The 27745-nt window shown below is 41.0% G+C and overlaps 1 protein-coding gene across 3 annotated transcripts in view; it reads right to left on the reverse strand.

Moving 5' to 3' along the window:
- The window catches only part of LOC306993587 (solute carrier family 23 member 2), a 38376-nt gene extending 10881 nt beyond the window's left edge, over positions 1–27495 (reverse strand). Inside the window, exons 1-7 of one of the 3 annotated variants that reach the window (XM_079603453.1) lie at positions 27384–27495; positions 19323–19478; positions 15807–15964; positions 12292–12463; positions 10703–10884; positions 9546–9663; positions 8221–8377 (exon numbers count right to left, since the gene is read on the reverse strand). In XM_079603453.1, the coding sequence (XP_079459579.1) occupies positions 8221–8377; positions 9546–9663; positions 10703–10884; positions 12292–12463; positions 15807–15964; positions 19323–19478; positions 27384–27458 (1018 nt within the window). In that variant the 5' untranslated portion in view covers positions 27459–27495. Of the gene's footprint in view, positions 1–8220; positions 8378–9545; positions 9664–10702; positions 10885–12291; positions 12464–15806; positions 15965–19322; positions 19479–22909; positions 23256–27383 lie in introns of those variants that run through there. The other 2 variants (XM_079603454.1, XM_079603455.1) reach the window with 2 other exon arrangements.
- Positions 27496–27745: the final 250 nt, after the last annotated feature.

Consider the following 27745-nt stretch of genomic DNA (forward strand, 5'->3'; position numbering starts at 1 on the left):
GAAACTAATCTTTTGAGTCAAAATTCTGTTCCACCACTGGAGTCACAGTGGTTCCCAAGTTCTCAAAAAAAAAAAAAAAAAAGAGCAGATCCTCTATCTCTGGGTCTGAAGAGGGTCTGGAGAGTAGTGGGAGGAGAAAATCCTCACCACCCTCATCCGCCTCTTCTGTCGCCAGCGGGCAGCGCAGTGTGTGGTTCGAGAACGCAACCAAGCCGCCTCCTGCACCTCCTGCCTCGTGGAACCAGGTAAGTGCTGCACAGCACACTTAGACGACGCTACGGGCCGCCTCCCCAAGAGAGCCTCCCGGGCCGCGTCCCTGTGTTCCACCTCGCTGCCCCACTCCGGGTACGCCTACGGTCCCTTTGGTCCCGCTTGTACGGTCTCTGCGAGCCTGGTTAGCGCTCCCCAGTCCGTTTCGCTGGCTCATTCGGACCATCAGGCTCGGCTATGCGATTTAGTTCGCCCCGGCATCCCCCCAAGTTTCGGGCCATCCACTCCACTACAGTGAGAGCAGCCGATGCCCATGTCTTGCGTGCGGAGATCGCAGTCCTACTGGCGAAGGACGCGATAGAGCCGGTCCCTCCAGCCGATATGAGGTCAGGACACTACAGTCCCTACTTCATTGTACCCAAGAAAGGTGGTGGGTTACGACCGATCTTGGATCTGCGAGTTTTGAATCGGAGCCTCCACAAGCTACCGTTAAAAATGCTCACGCAGAGACGCATTTTCAGATGCATCCGTCCCCAAGATTGGTTTGCAGCGATCGACCTGAAGGCTGCGTACTTTCATGTCTCGATTCTTCCTCGACACAGGCCGTTTCTGCGCTTTGCGTTCGAGGGTCGAGCATATCAGTACAAGGTCCTGCCCTTCGGGCTGTCCCTGTCTCCCCGTGTCTTCACGAAAGTCACGGAGGGGGCCCTTGTTCCCATGAGAGAACAGGGCGTTCGCCTCCTCAACTATCTCGACGACTGGCTCATACTAGCACACTCTCGAGAGCAGTTATGCGAACACAGGGACCTCGTGCTCAGGCACCTCAGCCAGTTGGGCCTTCAGGTCAACTGGGAAAAGAGCAAACTCGCCCCCGTGCAGAGGATCTCTTTTCTCGGTATGGAGTTGGATTCGGTCGCACAGACAGCGCGCCTCACAGAGCAGCGCGCCCAGTCGGTGCTGAACTGCTTGAACACGTTCAAAGGCAGGACGGCGGTCCCACTGAAACTTTTTCAGAGGCTCCTGGGGCATATGGCAGCGGCAGCAGCGGTAATCCCGCTCGGGCTGCTTCATATGAGACCGCTTCAGCACTGGCTTCACGGCCGAGTCCCGAGATGGGCGTGGCATCACGGCACTCACCGGGTGGCAATCACACCGGCGTGCCGCCAGACCTTCAGCCCGTGGTCAGATCCCTCGTTCCTATGGGCAGGAGTGCCCTTGGAACAGGTGTCCAGGCATGCTGTGGTATTCACAGATGCCTCTGCCACCGGCTGGGGCGCCACGTACAACGGGCATGCAGTGTCAGGGGTGTGGACGGCTCCCCAACTGCATTGGCATATCAACTGCCTCGAGTTGCTAGCAATACATCTCGCTCTGAGCCGCCTAAAGAGGCCGCTACAGGACAGAGACGTGCTGGTCCGTACGGACAACACAGCGACCGTTGCGTACATCAACCGACAAGGTGGTCTACGCTCCCGTCGCATGTCGCAACTCGCCCGCCATCTCCTCCTCTGGAGTCAGAAGCATCTGAGGTCGCTTCGAGCCATGTATGTCCCCGGGGTGCTCAACCGTGTGGCCGACGAGCTATCACGAGCTGTGCTCCCGGGAGAATGGCGACTCCACCCCCAGGCGGTTCAGCTGATGTGGAGAGAGTTCGGGGAGGCTCAGGTAGACCTGTTTGCCTCCTCAGAAACCACCCACTGCCAGCTGTTTTACTCCCTGACCGAGGGAACACTCGGCACGGACGCACTGGCACACAGCTGGCCCCGGGGCCTCCGCAAATATGCGTTCCCCCCAGTGAGCCTACTTGCACAGACCTTGTGCAAAGCCAGGGAGGACGAGGAGCAGGTCCCTTCTGGTGGCTCCCTATTGGCCCACCCGGACTTGGTTCCCAGAACTCATGCTCCTCGTGACAGTCCCTCCCTGGCCCATTCCTCTGAGGAAGGATCTTCTGACTCAGAGACGGGGCACCCTGTGGCACCCGCGTCCAGACCTCTGGAAACTCCATGTCTGGTCCCTGGACGGGATGCGGAGGTTCTAGGTGACTTACCCCCAGAGGTACTTAACACCATCACTTCTGCAAGGGCGCCGTCCACGACGTGTGTACGCCTTGAAGTGGAACCTGTTCGTCGAGTGGTGCTCTTCTCGCCGAGAAGACCCCCGAAGATGTTCGATAGGGTCCGTGCTTTCCTTCTTGCAGCAAGGGTTGGAGCGAAGGCTGTGTCCCTCCACCCTCAAAGTACATGCTGCCGCTATTTCAGCCTATCACGACCACATAGATGGCAAAACCGTTGGAAAGCACGACCTGGTCGTCAGGTTCCTTAGGGGGGCGAGACGATTAAATCCTCCTCGACCCCCCTCCATACCCTCTTGGGACCTTTCCCTGGTGCTTCGAGCACTTCAGGATGCTCCCTTTGAGCCATTGCAATCAGCGGACCTAAAGCTTCTCTCCATGAAGACTTTGCTGCTGGTTGCACTGGCCTCTGTCAAGAGGGTAGGGGACCTGCAGGCATTTTCGGTCGACGAATCGTGCCTAGAGTTTGGGCCGGGTGACAACCATGTTGTACTAAGACCCCGGCCTGGCTATGTGCCCAAGGTTCCTACCACTCCCTTCAGGGACCAGGTAGTGAACCTGCAAGCGCTGCCCCTGGAGGAGGCAGACCCAGCCCTGGCTTTGCTCTGTCCCGTTCGCGCTCTGCGTATGTACGTGGACAGAACTCAAAGCGTCAGGACCTCAGACCAGCTCTTTGTCTGTTACGGAGGCCAGCAGAAGGGAAAGGCTGTCTCCAAGCAGAGGATGGCCCACTGGATAGTGGAGGCCATCGCCTTGGCTTACCAAGTTCAAGGCGTGCCCTGCCCGCTCGGGTTGCATGCACACTCCACGAGAGGCGTTGCATCCTCCTGGGCGCTGGCACGTGGCTCCTCGCTAACAGATATCTGTAGAGCTGCGGGCTGGGCGACACCTAACACGTTCGCTAGATACTATAGCCTACGTGTAGAGCCGGTCTCCTCCCGTGTTCTCACCCTAGACGGGTAGAAGCACTGAGAGGCCCGGCTCTGTCGGCTTGCTGCACCCTACTGTGCACCCTTATTCTCCAGTGTGAAAAACCTGTGAGTCCTCCGAACACCCTCGGGCCGGACATGGCGGAGCGTCCTGTGCCAGGCCTGTATCCGCTGAATCCTTGAGAACCGGATATAGGCTGGGTCCCATATGTGTGACCCTACGGGGATCCCATATGTGTATATTCTCCACGGCTGCTCCTAAACGGAAGCCCGTGTCTTTCCCTTAGGCTAAGTCACCCATTACTCATATGCTGTACAACCCTCGGGTTAGTCCATATGTTATCTCCACTTAACTCCTTGAGAATGTGGCTTCCGCAGCGTTCCCCTCCTTCAGTTCGGGCACGCTTTCCCAGTGTTAATCTCACTGTATGGGTTATCACGGAACAACAGTGACAGGTTCACTCTGTGTAAGCCGCCTCCTATCGTCCTTCCAGGCAAGAAGGTGTAGAGGCTTGCACAGGGCGCTGGATGGGGTGCAGCAGCTGTGGCGCTTTGGTAGGGATTCCTATTGGTCGGTCACGACCTACGTAGTAGTGACCGACTGATAGGGAACGTCTCGGTTACGTATGTAACCCTCGTTCCCTGAAGGAGGGAACGGAGACGTAGGTCCCGTCGCCACATCTGCTGCCGCCCGCCGGGGCAGCCAGCGTATCGGCTTGGCTCCTCAGCAAAAAACTACAGTGCAATCACCAGCTGCTCGTTATATACCCGCGCTGCGAGGCTGCGCAGCTGATGCAAATGATTGCACGCCAATGTGTATTGGCTCGTTTAGTTTCACTCGAAGTAGATCGGCTCTCTAGCGAGATTCCTATTGGTCGGTCACGACCTACGTCTCCGTTCCCTCCTTCAGGGAACGAGGGTTACATACGTAACCGAGACGTTTTCCCAATGACTCAACTTGATGCATTTAGGCATGCAGACATGGTCGAGACGATCTGCTGAAGTTCAGCCTCAAAATGAGGAGGAAAGGTGATTTAAGTGACTATGAACGTGGTGACAGATGGGCTGGTCTGAGTATTACTGAAACTGCTGATCTACTGGGGATTTTCACACACAGCCATCTCTAGAGTCTACAGATAATGGGCTGAGGTCAGAGAAGAATGGCCAGACTGATCTGGTTTGAACAGATAGAAAGGCAACAGTAACTCAAATAACCACTTGTTACAACCGAGGTGTGCAAACAAACATTTCTAAACAAACAACACGTTGAACTATGAAGCATATGGGCTACAGCAGCAGAAGACACACCGGGTTAGTCAGCTAAGTACAGGAAACTGAGTTAACAATTTGCACAGGCTCACCAAAATTGGACAATAGAAGATTGGAAAAACATTGCCTAGTCTGATGAATCTTGATTTCTGCTGTTACATTCAGATGGTAGGGTCAGAATTTGGTGTAAACACTTTGAATTTGGCACACTTTGGGTCCCTTAGTACCAATTGAGCATCGCTTAAACACCACAGCCTACCCTCAGTATTGTTGCTGACCATGTCCATCCCTTTATGACTGCAGTGTGTGGCTACTTCCAGTAGGATAATGTACCATATCACAAATCTCTCTCCCTCTCATATAGCTATATATATATATATATATATATATAGCTATATAAAGCAAAAAGGATAATACACACAGTAGTAGAATATACACAGTAGAAACACACTATGGTAAAAAAAAAAAAACAGTAATATGAGGCCCATGTTAAGTTATTCTTGTATAGCCCGGAGCACATGTCTCAAGGGATTTAAGTGGGTCAAGCCAAATGACTGATTGTCCTCACTAACATTCAGACACTGATGCAGTCAAACCTGTATTAGCTATTTGATGTTTAAAATACCACCTTCCCGAACATTTAAGCCCCTGGGTGATACAACTAATAGGCTTTATCTAAAGAAGTCAAATGGGACGCAGTGAAAAGTAACGATGGAAACCTTAAAGCTGTTTCAAATACATATATATGTGCTAGCTGATTCATAGCAGAGGACCGATTGGTGTTGAATGCATTTCTTAATACAACAGAACGACTGAAAAGACCTGAGAGGGAAGCACGCTGAATGGGTGAGGGCTCAAAGCCTCACTGTCATAGACAATATACACCTCACCTTTATGAGTGAGAATTGACCCTAGCAAAGAAAACTAGGGTTCCCGGTGACTGACAGTTCCTAAATGTTCTTCAGGATGAATTAGAGAAGCCCCATTCATGTCACTTTATCACCAATGCCCTCAGAGCATATGTATCTCTCATCTCTGGATTCTGAAAGAAACACTACCATTCAAGATAGCTCTTTCTTTTTTAACAGACGTGTCGTAAAAACAGCTGGCAAACAGCAGTTGGGAACCAGCTTTGACAGTACTTATGAAATAGCTAACATTCATGTTCATTGACTATGAAAATCAACTTTCATATATTATTCAGAGAGCCGTCAGATGGTTGACAAAATGTTTGTTTAATGAGTTCCAGTGAAACCATGTATCTTTGCATCAAACCATTCATTAACTTTTTGCTATCATGAATTGGTATTTTAATTCATGACAAGATTAATTTGATTATTTCTTCAGGAATTTGCACAGGTAAGCCAAGAGATAACAAATGTGGGTGTTTTTTCAACTATGTAGAAGTAGATAAGTAGATCGGTAGCTAGGACTTTAGGTAAGTAGATCGGTAGTTAGGACTTCAGGTAAGTAGATCGGTAGCTAGGACTTCAGGTAAGTAGATCGGTAGCTAGGACTTCAGGTAAGTAGATCGGTAGCTAGGACTTCAGGTAAATAGAGCGGTAGTTAGGACTTCAGGTAAGTAGATCGGTAGTTAGGACTTCAGGTAAGTAGATCGGTAGCTAGGACTTCAGGTAAGTAGATCGGTAGCTAGGACTTCAGGTAAGTAGATCGGTAGCTAGGACTTCAGGTAAGTAGATCGGTAGCTAGGACTTCAGGTAAGTAGATCGGTAGCTGGAAGTTCATGTAAGTAGTCTAGGTCGTGTAGAGACAAGACCAGACACTGAAGTGAAGGGAACGGTGGCTGATATAGGGAGTGTAATCATGAAATAGGGAGTGTACAGGTGCAGGTGATTAGAATTTAGGTGACTGTGATCGGGTGGGCGGAGTGTAGTGATCAGGTGCAGTGGGCGGAAGTGATGACTCTGTGACAGTTTTTAAAGGAACACTCCGACTTTTTGGGACTTTAGCCTATTCAACTTATCCCCCAGAGTTAGATAAGTCCATACATACCTTTTTCATCTCCGTGCGTGCTATAAGTCTGTTTGACGCACACACCGCTAGCCTAGCTTAGCACAAAGACTGGATGTAAATGGTTGCAGCTAGCATACTAATCCAAATAAGTGACAAAATAACGCAAACATTTTCCTATTTACATGTTGTGATTTGTATAGTCACAGAGTGTACAAAAAACAAAGTCACATGAGACACAGACATATTTTAACCATATAAATACTGTGAACTATATTCTCTGAAGGCGAAGCACTGCTACTTGGGCGGAGTGATAACCGCAGCACCTGAGATGCGCTCTGAACGAACTCTCTGCTCCTCACCACGGCGCGTCTCAGGTGCTGCGGTTATCACTCCGCCCAAGTAGCAGTGCTTCGCCTTCAGGGGGATAAGTTGAATAGGCTAAAGTCCCAAAAAGTCGGAGTGTTCCTTTAACAGAAAGAAATAAACATGAAATTATCATTTATTGGCTATGAGACATAATTTATTTAAATCATATGATTTTTAACCTCATATATTTATATTTGAACTGTGAACCATATTGAACTGACATATACGAGTTGCCTTTGACGGCAGCTACAAGCACTACTGTCTGTTCAAAAGAAAAAATCATAATCACGATTATTTTGGTCAGTATTGAAATCACGATTATGTAACACGATTAGTTCACATGATTTTGGGAACGTGTTGCATTTATTAAAAAGACACCTTTCAACAATTCTTAAAAAATTGAAATTTTAACATTTACTGTACTTTTTGAACTATTAAAATAAATACTATAGCAGATAATACTTCAATAAGTATTTTAATAATTCCCGCAGGTCTACCACTTATAATGCGGGAAATTCCCCCGCAAACATTGATTCACTTTAGCAAGTAGATTGTATGAGTAGCCTAATTTAATTCATTATAAAATCAAATCAATAATTTAAAAACTTTTCACAAACAATTTCACAAACCGCGTGAGTGTTCAGTGGTGCTGCGTCTTTTCTCTCTCTCACTCTCAAAATGGGTTGGACAAGGCAAGCGCCGAAACTCTCGCGTTCAGGAGTCGGGACATGACGGAATTGTCACTTGCACAATCGGCATCGTAAATAAAGTTGATAATTTTCACTTCTTTTTAAGTTTTATCAATTTAAACATTCAAGCTGAGAGAGGTTATGGCTTCAGGAGGGGCGCATGTGCGTGTGTCATTCAGAACACAAGACAAAATAAGAGTGATCTTGCACAACAGAACATGGCAAAATAATCGCTTTTACTCGATTGTACTATTTTGGTGATCGTTGGGAGCCAAAATCGAAATTGAAATTCAATTTATTGCACAGCCCTAATTTGTAACTTTTTCCTGTTGTACTGAACTCGTATCGAACCGTGACCCAAAAACCGAGGTACTTACGGAACCGTGACTCGTGACTTCTGTGTACCATTACCGTTCTGTGAACGTTTTTACAAAAGCGTTCTATTTCAGATAAATGCTGTTCATGTAAAACTTTCTTTTCATCAAAGAATACTGAAAAAAATTTACACAACTGTACTCAACATTGATAATAATAATAAATGTTTCTTAAGCACAAATCATACCATCACAAGAATAAATGACATATATATATATATATATATATATATATATATATAGTGAAAAAACTTTCACTATATATGGGCAAATATGGGTCTTCGAAATCTTTAAATAAAATTTGTAAAAAATTATGACGACATAATAGCAAGGCTCACCTGGATAAGGCACATAAAACCATGCAGCACTTTTTACTGCATTGAGATTGATGTCAGTTCTGGCCATGTATCCGTACTCATTCGGGGAAGAGGGCAGGGCATTGAAATATGTCAGCAGGAAGCACACCAGCCAGGCTCCACACATCCCAAATAAAGCCTGTACATTAAATACAACATACACAAACATATGGCTTTCTACATCTCCTTGTCATGGACTTCACAATGTACACTTTCTTGTTTTTGAACCTTTACAGGCTGGATTTATTAGCTCACTCATGTCAATTATAGTCAGGCTAGTAATGCTAGGAATCTTTTTGCAATCCGTATCTGTAGCATGTAAAATGTGACAAGGCAAGCATTAGCCCTGGGGTATTTCTTGATTGTTTGCCAAGAGTAAAGCTTGAAACTATTATTTTTTTATTTTAAAAAAATTGTCACAGACTGAGCGGTATTTTAGACGTAGTTACTTCGAAACCACCATGTGACAGATTACATCTAATATCTTATATGTTATCAGTAGTGGCTTTCGCAACGGAAAAACCTTTTCATAGTTCCTAGTACTATTGGCGGAAGTAGACTTTAAGGAATAAAGTCCAGGGAGAAGCCCATAGAGAGTGATAAAGTTGATCCTGCTGCTAGCTCATGGACAGCTAATAATCCCCCTTGGAAAACAGTGATAGGTGGGCCTATTAACCTTTACGCTAAGGAGAAAATCCAACGGGGACCAAGCAAAACATGATTATGTGTTTCTGCTCAGCTAGCAACCTTTTCAAATACGGTCTACTTTCTATATATAATAATAGTTATATCTAATAACATAGTAGACAGGACTGTTAGACAGATGGTAAACTAATGAACATGGAGAATGTGAGCACTGTGTGCTCAGGCTCTGGCTGACGTTCTCAGCACCGTCTAAATAAAGATATGCCGTGCCGTCAAAATAAAAGTCACAAAAAACAAGCACGGCTTTGTCACTTCAGAGTTCCAATTGGCGGTGTGAATGCAACCTGGAAAATGGTTGCACTAAAATCTGCACTATTTCTAGGTCACTAATTTAATTGAAGGATTCAAAAACGTGGTTTACCAGGCACAAACTTGTGGAGTTCATGCCAGTTTGTCACTAAAGCAAATTGAGGACATACCCAATATTAAGAAATTCAATTTTTCACTCAAATTGTTATGCTATTATAGCATTTGTAATGACAATTTAAACAGCAATGCAGAATCATTTTCTCTAGTGGCCTCATACCTTTGGATCCCATGGTAGATATACCTACGTAATTATATTATACAGACATAATTATAATGATATAAAATACACTCACAGAAAAGAGTTTGAAGAGAGGGTACTGGAAGACTTTCCACTTCTTGTCCTTATAAGCAATGAGAGGAAGGTTAACTTTACTTAAATACTGGGAGAAGAGAAGGATCAGGCAAACAGTTCTGTAGAAAGATGACAAGATATCATCATTAGAAAGACAGTAGCTCAAATGCACAGATCTATACAATTTACAAATATTTAACATCTTAATCTTTGTTTCCATATTAAACATAATTATTCTAAAATGATTCTAGTTGTTTTAATCCATTACTTTTATCTGTTTTCTAGGTCCAGCAAAGAAAAATCTAATTCTTTCCAAGTATCTGCCACGTGTAAACCCTGATTGGAATGCTTTAAACGTGATCTCTTCAAGAACAAAATGTCAATAATCCATTTTTTTTAACTAAACCATAATTTTAATGTGCATACGATTCAGGTTTTTTACTCTAATTCAATTGGTTTACTTTAACAACAAAGCTTGCCATATTGTATATGGTGTAGGCAAGGTTTAAGATTAAGACTAGTGAGGATCAGATTAAAGGACTGGACGAGTATGAGGAAGAGGATTATGAATAAGGATTGGATTTAATTTGATACTGAATTAAAAATCCTCATAAATAGCATCTGCTTTGATTATTTAATTTTTTTTAAGTAGCTGACAACAACGAACTTAAAATAAAAGTAAAAACGCACAGAAATCAACACGTTATTTGTTCAAACAAACAAACAAACAGGCATCTTTTGTCTTGTACACTAATTAATGCTGCCACAACCTGAATCTTATTTACAGGGCTTAAGATGAGATGTTTAAGTGACCTGATGGGTCACACACACATATGTGCTTTAAACCTTTGTTTACACTGTGGCACCTGGACAGGGAGGGTCAGAGGGGCGAGACGCTCAAACCGATGGCAGGATTAATGTATTCTCTTAGGGATGCTTGAGGGTGAGTAATGAACAGCGTTTTTTTCATCAAAGGATCTGAGCGATGTTTTATCATTGAAATGAAAACACTGAAGAGGGTTGATCTGTACAGATAATAACTGAACCCTTCGTGTGAGAGCCCTTGCATTGTGAGAGCCACACGAAAGCCATACACAATTAGAAATACAGATTAGTGACTCGGCTCTCGAAGTTACACGTAATTCTGCAGTAACTCACAGTGCAGCAATTCCCCAGTGAGCTCCTGACTTCTGCCCAGCTTGGATGAAGAGCGACAGTCCGATGAGGTTGATGGTGGGAGCAATGGCCAGCGGCCCGATGAACCTCAGCACTAGCCCCACGAGACCCGACAGGCCCAGGACAAGCTGAAGCATTGAGGCCACTAGAATAGCACCCTGGATCTACGGAATGTGGGGGAAAAAAATGGTCCGAATGTTCTGAGAAAATCTATGAAAATTGTACATATTTATTCATGAAACAAGGTACGTTCATTGAGTTTTGGTTTTCCCTGTCTGTGTTCCTAGTTAGTTTATTTGGTTGTTAATTAGCTGTGCACATGTAATGTTTTACCTTGATTTCTCTGTCTTTAATTTAAGTATTTAATTCCCTAGTTCTGTGTTTCGCGTCATTAACGTTTAGTTGTGAGTTATTCCCTGGTTATCTCCTGCACGTTTCATTTAAATTCTATTAAAATAGGTTTTGCATTCAAGAAATTCTTACATGCATCACAAACTGGTTTCTCTTCCCCTCACAATAAATATGAATGAGCGAGTCTTGAGTGACCAGTACGACATCTCATATATACGACCTGTTCATTTCTATTAAAATAATAACAATTTTTAACTCCTTGATTTAGTACTGGGCTCACCTCATATAGGTAGTAATATATGCATGGATTCATTCCATTCTCCATTTATTGTAAATGTACATATTTGAATTACCCTATACAACTGAATAACTTTAAAGCCTCCCTCTAATTTACAAAGAACATCAATACATTTTTGCAATACTTAAGGCTAAACTTAAAATGCCTTTGATTGAAAATATCTGGTCGTTCAGATGTTAAATATTATAGGTTTTCCTTTTGTAACCTCCTTAAGACAAAAGCTGCTCTTCACATCTGAGACTTTACAAAGTAAAATTATTACAGTAACAAAAAATTCTCTAATTTTACAGTCAACACTCATTTTAAATGAGCAGACTCAGCATCTCATTAGTATTCATAAGTACATGGTATAAGAGCATTCTTAAATTTTTGTACATTACTGATAACTATAATTTCCATGACAGCTTTTAAATCAAACCTTTTTACAATTGAAAATCTTTAACGACGTGCAAATGTTTATCAATATTTGTTATTTAATAATTGTTATGTATTGTAATTAATATATATTAAATGAAACATGTTTAATGATATTTAATTTAACGCATTTACAACGGTTTTACCCAACTGTGTGCGTATACATATCAAGAGTGTTCTTATATTTCATTCTTGTGGAGCATTTGCCATTTAAAATGTCTTTAAAAGTTCAATGAGAGAATCACTACGAGGATTGAAATCACTCACAAAGCTTCCAACGATTTCAGTTTGGATGAGGTTTCGTAAAGATTTGCGAGTCTCCAAAACTTACTAAAATGTATGTGCTCACTTTCCACATCATTAGTGGATCATTATCGTCCATCTGTCCTTATTTCTTTTGCTCTTGACACACATTTCCTTTTGACACATGACTCGCAGCTAAGAACAGACACACTTGTTTCAAATTATGCAATTAGGTTCAGGTTTGAAATAATATTTCCTACAGTACCTCACGGATGCGGACCTTCCACACCTCATCGCCATCCACGAGGAGGGCTGCAGAATCTGTGGTGTTCGGTTGAGCGGTGGCACTCATGTCTGGGCATCTCCACTTGGGGAGGGCGAGGATAGCCAAGGTCGGGGTGATGAAGGTGAACGTCCCCCCTTGGAGGATCGGCAACCTGCGAAGTCATAAATCATTTTATAGATTATGTCAGTTAAATCATAAAAACATTGGCAGGAGTCATACAAAACATTGTTATATTCCTTTCACTGAATTATGGAGTTCATAAAAATCGTTGAATGCAAAGGTCCCGGCTGAAAAGACGAGAGCCAGACTGATTTTAATGTACTTATATTGAAATTCTGTCGTTGTTTATTCACTCTCATGTTATTCCAAACTTCTTTCTTCTGTGGAACATCACCACAGATGTTTATTTTCAGTCAGTGTTCAATGTTGTTGATTTTCATTGTATGGACAAAACCAGTACTCCTATGTTTTGTACTAATATGACTTAACTCTTTCCCCGCCATTTTCTTGCAATCCATGTTTTCACTGTTATGCATTAGGGGGCACTATTACACATATTTTAATATAGTACAGTATCTCTGGCTCAAAACACAGGAGAAGAAGCAGAAACAAAAAGCGATCGAAGCATTGCTTATGCACATGTTAAATTTTGCGGTGTTGATGGATGAAGCTCCATCATACCCTATACTCCCAAACAAGCAACGCAAAGCTGATGCGCGTCCCCACCCGAGATAAAACGAGGGTAGGGAACAACACAACGTTTGAATTCTTGTTTCTCCATAATATATATATATAGATACTGAGACAGACAACAATAAATAGACATGGACAGTTTACAGATAGCGCTTGCTGAAGGCAACAAAGCTAATGTGGTATGATCGCAAGGGTGCTTTATAGCTTCCTGGTCGATGACGTCACCCGCCTATGACGTCTACCCTTTTTCCATTGGACTGATTATTCACGTTCTTCACGACGCAATCACGCAAGGCGTTCCCACCGAGTCTCGACGCAGCTCGAGTTCCCTTGAAAGGGAACCATTATTTTCTTAGTGCAAAGAAGATTGTAATAACTAAAGAACCTTTTTGTGCATTGCAAAGATTCCATGGATGTTAAAGGGATTGTAGCCTGGCTAACGCCAGACCCAATTCTCATTGAGACTTGGGTCTGGGAACCACATGTGCATTTTCTCGTATTTGAGGCGTGGTTTACGAATGCCCGGCGCCGTTTATTGGGTGCTAAGAATGTCTATCAAATGCGCCTGTACGTAGCTCATAGCCAATTGTTTCCATTATACCAGATGACGTATGTAGAGTTACAGAAATTATACAAGGAAGAAGACGATGGGTAAGATATTTTTGTGTAAATAATGACGTTCAGCGACTATTGCCGTTTGTGCAAGATAAACATGAGGGTCGAAGGTATATATGGATATAAACAAACTGCTTAGTTGTGTCGCATATATGTCGTCATCGTCTTGCTGCTCCCTCCCCGTTCTGTGATTGGTTCCCTAGATGAGGTGAAAATCTGGTCCATGGTATCCAGACTGCCTTTCAGCGTGAATAAAATCGAATGGGGAAACCCAGGCTAGGGATTGTTCACCCACAAATGAACATTTTGTTGATGAAATCTGAGAGCTTTCTTTCCCTCCATTGGTAGCTACGCAACTACCACTTTGATGCTTCAAAAAGTTCATAAAGAGATCGTAACACTAATCCATAAAAATTTAGCAGTTTTGTCCAAATTTTCTGAAGAGACACAATCGCTTTATATGTGGAACAGATTGAATTTAGGCATTTATTCACATATAAACATTGATCAGCGAACATAAACAGAAGTTCAAACAAACTTGCTTGACGAGCGGGAACAAACCTCTTACGGAAGCTCAAATGTGCTGCGTAACACGAGAATTACCCTCATTTGTTCTTGGGGAAGCTCAAACGTGCTGCGTAACACGAGAATGAACCTCATTGGTTCTCGCAGAAGCTCAAACGTAATGCGCGACACGAGAATGAACCTCATTGGTTCTTGCAGAAGCTCAAACGTAATGCGCGACACGAGAATGAACCTCATTGGTTCTTGAGGAAGCTCAAACGTGCTGCGTAACACGAGAATGAACCTCATTGGTTCTCGAGGAAGCTCAAACGTAATCCGCGACATGAGAATGAACCTCATTGGTTCTTGCAGAAACTCAAACGTGCTGCGTAACATGAGAATGAACCTCATTGGTTCTTGAGGAAGCTCAAACGTGCTGCGTAACACGAGAATTAACCTCATTGGTTCTTGAGGAAGCTCAAACATGATGCGCGACACAAGAATGAACCTCATTGGTTCTCGAGGAAGCTCAAACGTGCTGCGTAACATTACCCCTTTTCCACCAAGGCAGAGCTGGTGCTGGTTCGGAGCCAGAGCCTAGTTTCAAATCGGTTCTTTGTTTTTCGACCACCAAAGCACCAGCTCCGAACCAGTAAAAGTGGTTCTTAAGTAGCACCAAAACATTGCTGGGCTAGAGTAAGAACTGCTTGCGTCAGGGGCTGGGGGCGGGGTTACCGTGACCAACAAGACGAAAAAAAACTTGTGACCGCCATTTTTTAAATAGCTGCTAATCGAGCTAATAGCTGCTCGATTGTAATCTCCGTCTATGCAAGTTACGGCGAGCTGCACGAACGCGTTGGATTCACCGTGTTTGGATGCCGATGTAGTTTCGCAAAGCCATGAGCATCAATAGTAACGCAACGAACAGCATTGTTGATGTAAGACTTGTTCGAGATGCATCGGAGCGGCGCGGACCGATCAGAGCTCCGGGAGTATTTGGAGAGCATACGACTCCTTGTGCTTTTGGATCGCTTTCGCAGTGCTTTAATGTCACGCGGCGATCGGTCTGCGTGAAGCCGAACCATCTTGAACAAGCCTGGTGTGTTTTTGTTTGGCGCTGCCGCGCTAGCGTTGCTGGGCAACATGAGATGTATACACAGTGACGTAAGATCTGGCTCTGTTTTGGCTCTCTAGCCTGTGGAAAGGCAAACCGGTTCTTAGAAGAACCGTCAGTAGAACCAACTCCGAACCGGCTCTAGCTCTAGCTCTGAACCAGCACCTGGTTCTTGTTGGTGGAAAAGGGGTACATGAGAATGAACCTCATTGGTTCTTGAGGAAGCTCAAACGTGATGCGCGACACGAGAATGAACTTCATTGGTTCTTGCACGTCAAGTGAACATTGAGCTTCCATTTACTACAACTGATGTGTGAGTTGATGAATTAATCAAATAAAGCGATTGTGTCTCTACAGACACTGGAGTAAACCGCTTGATTCATATAGATAAGTTTTACGATCTCTTTATGGGTTTGGAACGACATAAGGGTGAGTAAATGATGACAGAACTTTAATTCTTTATGGAACCTTTAACATCCATGAAATTTTTAAGAGTGAAGGCATTTTTTTTCAGGCAGTGTATATAACTTCAGATATCACACACATTGAGGAATGTTAATCCCCGTACCTGGTCCCGAAGGTGGTCTGTAGCAAGGTGCACAGGCCCGAGACGAAGAAGATGGTAGAGATGAGTTGACTTTTGGCAGCGTTGTTCTCTTTGATGCACAACGGCTCAGCCAGGATGAGAGGAATTGCCAGGATGCCACCAAATGCCAGTATGTAATGCTGTGTGACGCAAGAAATGGGTATGAAGAGCTACCATGGATGACACCGGTCTTAGGTTCATCGCAAACAACTTGTTATGCGGGACGAGACACAATCGAAGACAGATGATCACAAAAAATGTAGCAAATCTTAAATCCGGCCTGACTAAGCCAGGGAGACGTGCGAGAAATGGAAGACAGATGTTGGACTATCTGTTGTGAATTGATAGCACCTCTTTACTCTCACCAGTAAGCTTCATAAATTTGTCAGGCTCAGAAAAAGTTAAACCTGCCTGAATGCTCAGCAGCTTTGACAGGAGATTACCGTGCGGATACGGAGATGGTGCACGGGAGACTATTTACACAGCAGGAGAGGTATGGAAATAAATGTGTACGGTTTTGATGCTTTATGTTATCCACACTTAAATTCCTGTTGTTTTATTGTTTTTCGGCTGTTCTGGTTTATACTTTCACAGCTGCCTTCCCCCAGAAGCCAAGTAGAGCAGAGCGGGTAAAACAGTTGAATTGAATTTTAAAATTTCAGAACCCTAGAGGGACGTGCATTAGCGTAAAAACATCGGTAATGAAAGCAGAAACGGCTGGGGGCTCCAAGGGAGTCTGCGCTGACATGAAATACCAGGTCTCTCCCTGCCTTTTCCTCCCCTCCATGACACCGGAGAGATGAAAGCGAGCATGCTGGAGGAGTGAGACTTCTTCTTTGTACTCCTCTTTACGCTCAGCACATCATCTTACCTCACATGTCAATGCGAGTCCCTTGTGTACCTTGCTGGCCTTTCTCTCCCCCCACCCAGTTGCCTTTGATCTCCATGTGTCATTCCACGAGTAAGTGGAATGCTTTGGCTCATATTCCCCTCACCTTGAACATCAGATGCATATAATAAGTAATAACACGGTAAAGAGTGGCAGTGAAGCCTTTAGGCGCTTAGGCTGACGATGATAATTAGCGGCGTCAAAGCAACCAGAAATCATCCGTTTTTAATGAGAATTGGCGGTTTGAAATTAAAGAGACCATTTACAAAATGGAATGATGACACAAAGGGCCCTATTTTAACGATCTGAAACGCAAGTGTCAAAGCGCAAAGCGCAAGTAACTTTGTGGGCGGATCCCGGCGCTGTTGCTATTTTCCCAGCGGGATAAACGACTCTTGCGCCTGGCGCAAATCTAAAAGGGGTTGGTCTGAAGTAGCTTCATTATTCATAGGTGTGGTTTGGGCGTAACGTGAAATAAACCAATCAGAGCGTCCTCTCACATTCCCTTCAAGAGCCGGCGCGCTTGTTCCACGGCGGATCGCTATTATAACGGCGGATTTGCCAGCGCACACCAGGAGCAGTTCAAAGCCGAGGAGACCGACGTTCTCGTCAGGGCCGTAAAACACAGAGAAGTGACATTCGGGATGATGGGAGAAACCCACCCAAATTAGCTTCGGTTAAACGGGCGTATAATTTGGGTAAATGTGTAGCCTAATCTAGATTATTATTATTTTTTAATCTAGATAGATCTTTTTCACATCTTCACGGGCACAACAATGATTTCCCTCGTGTGTTAATATTTTTCCTTGTAATAATGTATGATTTGCAAAAATGAAAACTGCTGCGTCTGTTTATAATTATTAGAGAATCAAAGTGGATGCGCGTTAACACGCTACATTATGGCCAAGCACGCGCCCTTAAAATACCATATCACTAACGCGCAACGCGCCACTGTCTTTAGACTGTTTTTTTCCTGGTCAGTGGCGCAATTGCTTTCTAAAACTGGAAAATAGCACCAGGGGAGTTTTGCGCCGGAACACGCCTCCTCTTTGCGCTGAACCGCCCCCGCGAGTGCAAGTTCATTCCCTAATTTACCGACGTGCGTCTGTGATGATATGATACATGCGTCGGTGTTCAAAGTCAATTGCGCTGGGTGCAAGATAGGGCCCCAAGAATGATAACAACCAGCTCGAGTTTTGTGTGACTGTGAAAACGGTAAACTAATTTCTGTGTGACTTACACTATTGACAATAGATAATGGATAACGTTTTGCTAATGTGACCGTTTTAATTAGCGGAGAGCATGCCAACAATATGTAAAACAGCACAGAGGAAAGATATCATTTGAATCACTTTCAGACTGATTTTTTTCAGTTAATGAACTAAAGCTGTAGTGCACGCTTAAAAAAATAACGTTATCGTCCACTAGTGCGAACGGACACTATTGTAGTTAGCATTATAGTTTTTATTCTTGGCTGGAATGAACCTTAAAGCTATAGCTCACACAAAAATGTTAATTCATCATCTGTCATCATTTTCTCATCTCATGTCATTCCAAACATGAATGAGTTTCTTCTGCAGAGCACAAAAGAAGATATTTTGAAGAATGTTGGTAAACAAACAGTTTTGAATTCCATTGACATCTTGTAAAATATTTTCATGAACTATCCCTTTAAGCTATGTAAGCAAAATGCAAAGGGTAACTGAAATATACCCCAAAAGATTCATACTAAAATGAAATCAAATTGATCAAATTAAGAGCTTGTGAACTGCAATATTGGATCATAAAATATATATCTATTCCCAGCTCTAGCAGGAAAAGCTACTAGAAAGAAACAGTACAGCAAATAATTTTAGTCACCAAGACTTTACACCATGTCTAAACTGTGTGATGCAACAATAAAAATGATTGAGAATTTGAACATTCCAATTTTAAGCACCTAAGCACTGCAAACTAGCAAGGTGACTAGCGGACTTGCAGTGTAGACTGGTACCATCCACCTACTATTCGTCATAAATATATGTCCCAAATCATAGCATGTTGAAGTGAGTATTCCAAAGATACCCGGATTGTCTACTATTTTCGGTTAGGATACCGGTTAGTGAAGGTCCATGCATACTCAATAGCTAATATAGCCCACAAAAAAAAAAAAATACAAAAATGCCAGATAAAGGGGTTTGAATTATTAAAAATCAGTATCTAACTTGACAAAAAAAAGTTTATTCAATGTTATCCACATTATATTTCATCTGCAACAACATGATACGTAAAATAAGCGGATCTGTGAAATATCAGATGTGACCAAGCTTCAGTGCAACATTCCTGGGTATTAGGGAGTTGAACCTTATCTTTTAGTCACTCTGCTCATGCCCTTCAAGGCAACTCTACCATCCAGATGTTTACACACCTTTTGCTTGGCATGCAATGAGGAGAACTCTACCCTCAAGCTCAATTTAACCCTAAAAAGGCCATTAAAGGTCACTTGTTTAAATCAGGAGAGGCCTGTACGCTTGAGAAGAGATGTGTGCAGAGATGTCATTACGTGTGGTGGGGGTTAAGCCGCCTTTCTCGAAAGGCTAACTAGAGATTTGAAGCATGTTGTGTCTCACCTGGAAACCCAGAAGAATGCAGAGGTACCAGGGCGGGCGATCATTGATGGAGTAGATAAGGTTGCCATCGGGCCTTGTGTCCAGGCCCTCTTCCAAACTGTCAGCACGGGGTTCAGTGATAACGTTCTTCTCAGGGTCATTGATGCCATCTGAAATCTGAAAGTAGTGGGGATTATTCCAGCATATACAAGGAGACATATCAGCATTGAGGTTAATTAAGAGAGCAAAGGGCAGTAACCACTGAATCCTTCCGAGAAACAAGATATGGAGACATTTAATGTTCCGAGAAAAGCTCTGTTCCAGAACCAAGTGAGCCACTTTATTCTCTACATAGGAAGCAGCATCTTAACAGTTATGGAACCTCATAAGTGACCATTTTGGCAAACTATAAGGCAGCATTTCAGTATAGATGACATGAGGGAAATGACAAACTGAAAAGAAAAAAAACCCAGAAACATCTAATAAATTAACTGGTTTTATTCAACTCAAAAATATTATTTAATATCGGTAATTCAAACTAAATCCAGGGCTAACAACTTTAGAGCTTAGATTGGAGTGAGAAATATAAATTCTTAAATTATGTCATGCTAATTCTTTTGAGGAGGCTCTGTCTTCTGTGTCTCCTAGAAGAATACACCACTGGTTCATTTTCAGAGGAACACATTATCAGACATTAATGCATTCCTGTCATGCATCTATGTTATCTTCATAACTCCCAAATACTTACTTTCTCGTGTGACTCATTCAAGTCAATGAGTTTCCCAATCACCCCTTTTCCTTTCGCTTCATGCTCATTGAGAAATTTATTCAGATGAGCATGCATGCAGCCAAATAATGGGCCTTTTAAACAGTGTTTGTTCTGAGGTTGATCTGCAGTTAAGAAAAACCAGGCCAGAGCACCTCACGGGGGATATACGATACAGCAAACAAGTGACTTGATTTAACGCGATTCGGTCCAGCGCATATGCATGTATGAATGATTTTAAGGAGTTTGCTCTTTTCTTTTCATAAGCTACATATCCTCAGGTCAATTTCAATACATAGCATTTCTTTAAAATTAAGGAAAAATGATTCATCCATGCGTGAACGAAAAAGTCATTATAAGGTAGTGAGATTGATGATGTCTTAATGGAAGAGTTCACCAAAAATGAAACTTCTGTCATCGTTTACTCAGCTCATGTCGTTCCAAACCTGTCGGACTTTCTTTGTTCTGTGGAACACAAAAGAACAGTTTTGGCAGAATGACAGTGTCAGTCACCGTTCTCTGTTAGTGAATGGGGAAAAAAGATGCAACAACAGTAAATGGTGACTGATGATGTCTAAATAACATAATCTTTTTCTGTTTTCAATGGAAGACATATGGATTCAAAACAACAAAAGATGACAGATTAATTTTCAGCTTTGAGTGAACAACAGACAGATAGATACAGTGCTATGCATAAGTTTAGACACCCATGCTAAAGTTCACTAAAAAGAAGAATAAAAAATCATATTTTGGAAATTGAACTTAATGCCTTAATTTAAAAAAATAGGAAAAATCCAACCTTTAAGGACACCAATTTTCTTTGTGAATGAATAATGTATCGTAAATAAATAAATGTTCTTCCTTAAAATACAGGGTGCATAAGTTTGGACACCCCTATGTTAAATTCCCATAGAGGCAGGCAGATTTTTATTTTTAAAGGCCAGTTACTTCATGGATCCAGGATACACTGCATCCTGATAAAGTTCCCTCAGCCTTTGGAATTAAAATATCCCCACATCATCACACACCCTTCACCATACCTAGAGATTGGCATGGAGTACTTTCCATAAGATCATCTCTCAATGCAAATCAAACCAGCTGTTAGGCTAACTGAAATAAAACCATGCCAATCTCTAGGTATGGTGAAGGCTATGTGATGATGTGGGGCTATTTTAATCCCAAAGGCCAAGGGAACTTTATCAGGATGCAGAGTATCCTGGATCCATGAAGTAACTGGCCTTTAAAAATAAAAATCTGCCTGCCTCTATGGGAATTTAACATAGTGGTGTCCAAACTTATGCACCCTGTATTTTAAGGAAGAACATTTATTTATTTACGATACATTATTTATTCACAAAGAAAATTGGTGTCCTTAAAGGTTGGATTTTTCCTATTTTTTTAAATTAAGGCATTAAGTTTAATTTCCAAAATATGATTTTTTATTCCTCTTTTTAGTCAACTTTAGCATGGGTGTCTAAACTTATGCATAGCACTGTAGATAAATCGACAGACAGACATACAGTGCTATGCATAAGTTTAGACACCCATGCTAAAGTTGACTAAAAAGAGGAATAAAAAATCATCTTTTGGAAATTGAACTTAATGCCTTAATTTAAAAAAATAGGAAAAATCCAACCTTTAAGGACACCAATTTTCGTTGTGAATGAATAATGTATCGTAAATAAATAAATGTTCTTCCTTAAAATACAGGGTGCATAAGTTTGGACACCCCTATGTTAAACTCCCATAGAGGCAGGCAGATTTTTATTTTTAAAGGCCAGTTACTTCATGGATCCAGGATACTCTGCATCCTGATAAAGTTCCCCTGGCCTTTGGAATTAAAATAGCCCCACATCATCACATACCCTTCACCATACCTAGAGATTGGCATGGTTTTATTTCAGTTAGCCTAACAGCTGGTTTGATTTGCATTGAGAGATGATCTTATGGAAAGTACTCCATGCCAATCTCCAGGTATAGTGAAGAGTGTGTGATGATGTGGGGCTATTTTAATTCCAGAGGCCAAGGGAACTTTATCAGGATGCTGAGTATCCTGGATCCATATAGTAACTGGCCTTTAAAAATAAAAATCTGCCTGCCTCTATGGGAGTTTAACATAGGGGTGTCCAAACTTATGCACCCTGTATTTTAAGGAAGAACATTTATTTATTTACGATACATTATTCATTCACAAAGAAAATTGGTGTCCTTAAAGGTTGGATTTTTCCTATTTTTTTAAATTAAGGCATTAAGTTCAATTTCCAAAAGATGATTTTTTATTCCTCTTTTTAGTCAACTTTAGCATGGGTGTCTAAACTTATGCATAGCACTGTATGATAGATAGACAGACAGATAGAAAGATAGATAGACTGACTGACAGACAGACAGATAGACTGATAGAACAGGTAGATAGATGTACGGACAGTCATTGAAACTGTTAGCCAGTTAGTTAGCCAGTCAAATAGATGAACAAATAAACAGACTAGGCAGGCTAGGTAACCAGACAGAATATCTGAACAATAAATAAAAAAGAAATAAGCTAGCTAGCTAACTAACCAGTCAGATATTTATATAGGCCTATACTTTTTTTAAAGATTTTTTAATTAATGTCATACTAATGTCAGTATTACAGGAATGTATCTGCATGTAATTTATTCAGACATACCATAGTAACATGTGATGACAGTTCTTGAAAAGCACCTAACTCTGATAAGGATGTGTGTGCTACATAGGCTACACTTTGTGTCGACAGTTGTTTTAATGTGAAGATAAACTGGGATTTGTGATGTCATGGTTTACGAATTTACGACTATACTCAATCCCACCTAGTGAAAATACATACCACTTCCCTTTTGGTTGAGGTCCAGGGGTTGAATTTGGCATGAAAGCTAGTAAATTTATTACACGAATTAAGGGCTACACATGTTTACCTGAGCAACGCCGCCCCCCAGGCACTCGACTGACGAGGCTTTTCTAAATGGTATTACCTCCTGGTTCATATATCGACACAGTGGGTGTTGAAAGCAATTAAATCACTTATAAAACCATGTCTGCTTTCCCAAGAAGATTATCATTTTTGCATAGCCTACTGTATGTGTGGCATTTAAATCCACTCAGCTCTTGTTTCGTACGCAACCATGCTTCTGTTTCATGCTCTGATGTTGTTTGTGCAGCCACGTCTATAACACATCAAATCAGCCATTAAGGATATTAATACATGGGTGATTCTATAATTGGAGATACATTTTGCACTTCAATTTTTTTTTTTTTAAAGGTTGTCATACAGAACCATTGTTTAAGAATTACCTTGAAAACACTTTAAAGTTGATATATTCAGTGCTATACAAATACAGATAGTTTATTATTTTCTCTATTTTATCAAAATATCACCTGTTCATAGTTTTTCTCGTCAATTCTGTTACGGACGAACAACCAAATATATAGAAATAACAGTACATCAAAAAATTATAAATCTTTTTAGTTTCATTTGTCATTTAGTCCTTTTATTCAGGCCTTTAAAACAGATATTAAATGTTATATTTATACAACTTCAAAATTAGATTCACCCCCAGGCAATAGTGGATTATCCAAAGGGTGCACTAGTTTTTTTATCAAATTACTTGAACATTACAGGCTAGAGATAAAACTATAACATATATCTTACTCTTGCACAATATAAAAATAACAATATTAAGTAGTTTGATATTTCAATGTATTATCTCATTAATATTCAAGATGAAAGACTAAAAACAGAATTGACACATCTGGCAACAGAATTGATGGGGGTAACAGAATTGACCCAAACCAACCAGAACATGCCTATAACAAGAAAATAACTGCTGAGTTATTGAGAAATACTCGACCAGATATCCCTCTGGATCTCTACATGCCGTGTCGCAACCTTGGTCGGGGGTGGAATTAATCTGAGGATGTCCTCATGTGGGTACCAATGAACATCTTCACGACCAGGCCAAAAGAATCAATTTTTTCCTATTTGGTGCATGCACTTGACCCTCACATGAGTCTCATTGACCATAGTTGATTGTGTATCAGCAAATTACATAAGAATAATGTTCTCTGATCAAAAGTAAAATTTAATTCTCCAATATACTAAACTCTGTGCATTCCAAATACAAAACATACTCCATTAACTTTCATTGAGGCACACATTTTTACATTATATTACATTGTATTATATTATTGTACGGTAGCATGACAAATAACCACACATACTTGGGTGGATGGTGCATGTGTGTGTCTGTGTGTGTGTTGAAATCCTCTGATCATGGTAGAATAACCCAATTGATCAGTGTGTCTCGGTGTGTGTGTGTGTGTGTGTGTGGCTATAAACACACATTATGCATTTTTGTGTGTGTTTGTATCATTGTGTGATTGTAACCAAGGCAGGGGCAGTGTGAAAACCAAGGCATTGGTCAATTCTGTTACCGTACCTTGGTAACAGAATTGACAGTAACAGAGTTGACATTTTTAGCATTTTTTTACTAATAACACCACATGCTAGCATAAAGGCTAAGAGCACATGGCCTGATACTAGAGATGATTTTAAAAACTTTTAATACCTCCTTTTGTTAATATCTTTGAACTTTGCTTTCCCTATGAGATTGTTGAAACAGTTTTGACATGTTATATAAGAACTCTTGGTGGAAGTGCCTGTAAGATTACATGGCTTCAGAGAGAACAAAACACATACCTCCTAGTTCTTCAGAGTTTAATACCAAAAGGGAAGTGACATCATCTTGCGTTGCTTAGGATACTGATGCGACAGATAAGCATAATTTAAAGAGACAATAACATGTAGTAACAGAATTGACACAGGATTTATGGATTGGTATTTTTCAACAATAAAAGTTACTTTTAAACAAATTAATTTAGCATAATTTGGAAACTGTCACCAATAATAATTTATAAACAAAATAATTAAAACCCCAACCTGAAATTTGTAATTTAAAACATGTTTAATGCATATTTTACCCTTGTTTGAAAAAAGTACCACCCACTAAGGACAGTATGATATCATGACTTTCAGCATCATTAAATAGCTTTTAAAATAAAATATTTTCTAGTTTTACACTCTAACATTTTGTGACTCTTAAAAAGAATTAAAACAAATAAAAATGTGTTTTTGGAGTAAAATTTTGGTAAAGCTGTTAAAAATAAATGGCTTCGGACTTCAAATGTATCTCCAATTAAAGAATCACCCACATATTTGTTAATGTTGTTCAACGATTTGCATACGGTAAACACATTGTAGCTGAGGTTTATCTAACAGCTGGACAAAAAAAAAAAAAAAACCTATGCATTCACGCTTCGCTGCCGCCTCGTAGTGGTAGTTAGTGGGTATTTCATTCACATTATTAGGCCTCGGGTCTAGCACCGCTGACTCTGTGCTCTGTCAAGTAGGCTACACAAATTCTACCTTCACGTGCTATCGGAAACTTCCTACTTCCCACTTGTCGTGATTACGAGTTCATTGCATTCAATTTTGACTTGAGAGGGCGTTCATGTCCAATTTTTTTTACTATAAAACTAGGCGTTTTTACGATAATTCCAATATCACGTGAAGGCAGAATTAGTCTGGACAAATTGTGAGTTATATTTTTTTATAAATATAATAGGCTACTAATTGATGTAGCCTACTAAGTCACAGAATTCACACTGCCTACCAACCAGGCTGTGTTGTTATGCACTATTTATTTTTTACTAATGCTTTGTTTAGGTTTGCTTTGCAGATATGATTGTTGTATATGTAAATGTTAATCAATGATGTAGTTGCTCATGGCATGAAATTCCACATAGTGACTGATCCTTCATAAAACCCAGTTGGCCTATATCTGCAAAATATTAAAAGCTGGTTGAGGGAGGAGTGTTGGTTATTGTTGGACTATGGTGTCTATTTTTTGCACTTAAGGAAGTACGCGTGTTTATCTAAAACAACAAGATGGTGTCCCACAGTTTCCCCCAAAGCCATTTGACCTTTCTAAATCTGTTTTCAGTCCGTAATTAAATTACTCTGGTCTTTATCAGCCTTTCCCTCCGCAACATATGAAACAAATTGACAAGAGCTAAACTTATTCATATCTGTTATGCTATATTTTATAATAATGCTTTCATTTATTGGATGAAGCCCCCAAAATATAGGCTATTACATCAAATTATTAACCCACAACTTATATATATGTAATGAATGAATAATAAACTTAATTATTAAAGATGCATTATCAGAGAATGAATAAATAAATAAATCATATATGTTAACGTTACAATGTTATTTTATTTCAATAACTGTATAGTATATTCTGCAATATATACTATAAATAGTGCCGTAATCCTGATTACAAAAAAAAAAAATTATAGTGTGTTAATATAATATATAATATAATAATTATACTTGCGAATATTTTTCTTACATCATATTGGAATCAGACTTAATTATTTAAGACTGAACTTATGCAGTTTCATTGCATATTACATTTTTCTGATTTTGCGGTTATGTGTGTTTGAAAACTGGCACTGTAAAGCATTTTACTAATACATAATATGGTGGCGACAAGAATTTCAAATATTATAAACATAATATTACCTCAACAAGCCCAGCATTCATATGGTCTCTCAAAACCACAAATTATGTCTTATTAACTTCTCAGATTACTCATGTTAGTGCTGCAGAATTCCACTATGAGAAGATGGTTATGATGATTTGAAAATGATCCTAAGAAATTTGGAATCCAGTTTGAACAGTTGCATTCTGTCACGTAACATTTTGACCTCATAATTCAAAAAGCAAAATCACAGATATATTAATCTCTGTTAACCCATAATCCACCACATGACTCCAGAAAACAATATACACTAGTATTGTCTCACATTCATTAACATTAATGAACTGCATTTATTCATCTTTGTCAATGTTAATTTCAACATTTACTAATACATTATTCAAATCAAAAGTTGTATTTGTTAACATTAGTTAATGCACTGTGAACTAACATGAACAAACAATAAACAGCTGAATATTTACAAACTAGATTTATCACAGATTAATAAATACTGTAACAAATGTATTGCTCATAGTTAATGAGTAAATAGTTCAAGCTGGTTAATACATTAACTAATGTTAACAAATGAAAACTTACTGTAAAGTGATACCCATGTATTGACTTGCCCGTAACTAAAACTGACAAAACAAGGCTTTCTATAAAATCACATGAGATGAAGAGAAACAAGCAGCAATTGATAAAACATGTTTTTCTCAGAATCGAGCTGTTTTTATTCAGAGCATTTTTTTTGGCACTTACTTCAAAAGTTGAGTCTGTGGCTCCCTGGTTTCTTAACACAATGTCAATCTTTTGGTCCTGTCGAGTGAGATGCATGGCTGACCTGTAGGATTTGGAGAGAGACACCGGCCACACTTCTGATAAGTTCAGAGAGAGAGACACTGGCCTTTGCCGTCTGATGGTCGTCAAGGAAACCAGAGCTGTGTTTTACATGCGCCTTGAACTTTTGAAGCATTTATGTAATGGGTAGCTGGACTGAGGGTTTTGGAGTCATGTGCCTGCCTGAGGACCGCTATACGGCTACTGATAGGGCCCGAGACCACACGAGTGCTCCCAGTGTTTGTGTTGATTTTAAGCAGATCAAACCAACCCTGACTGAGCAT

Source organism: Phoxinus phoxinus (genome assembly GCF_949152265.1).
Source record: "Phoxinus phoxinus genome assembly, chromosome: 25".
In the NCBI taxonomy this organism is placed as follows: domain Eukaryota; kingdom Metazoa; phylum Chordata; class Actinopteri; order Cypriniformes; family Leuciscidae; genus Phoxinus; species Phoxinus phoxinus.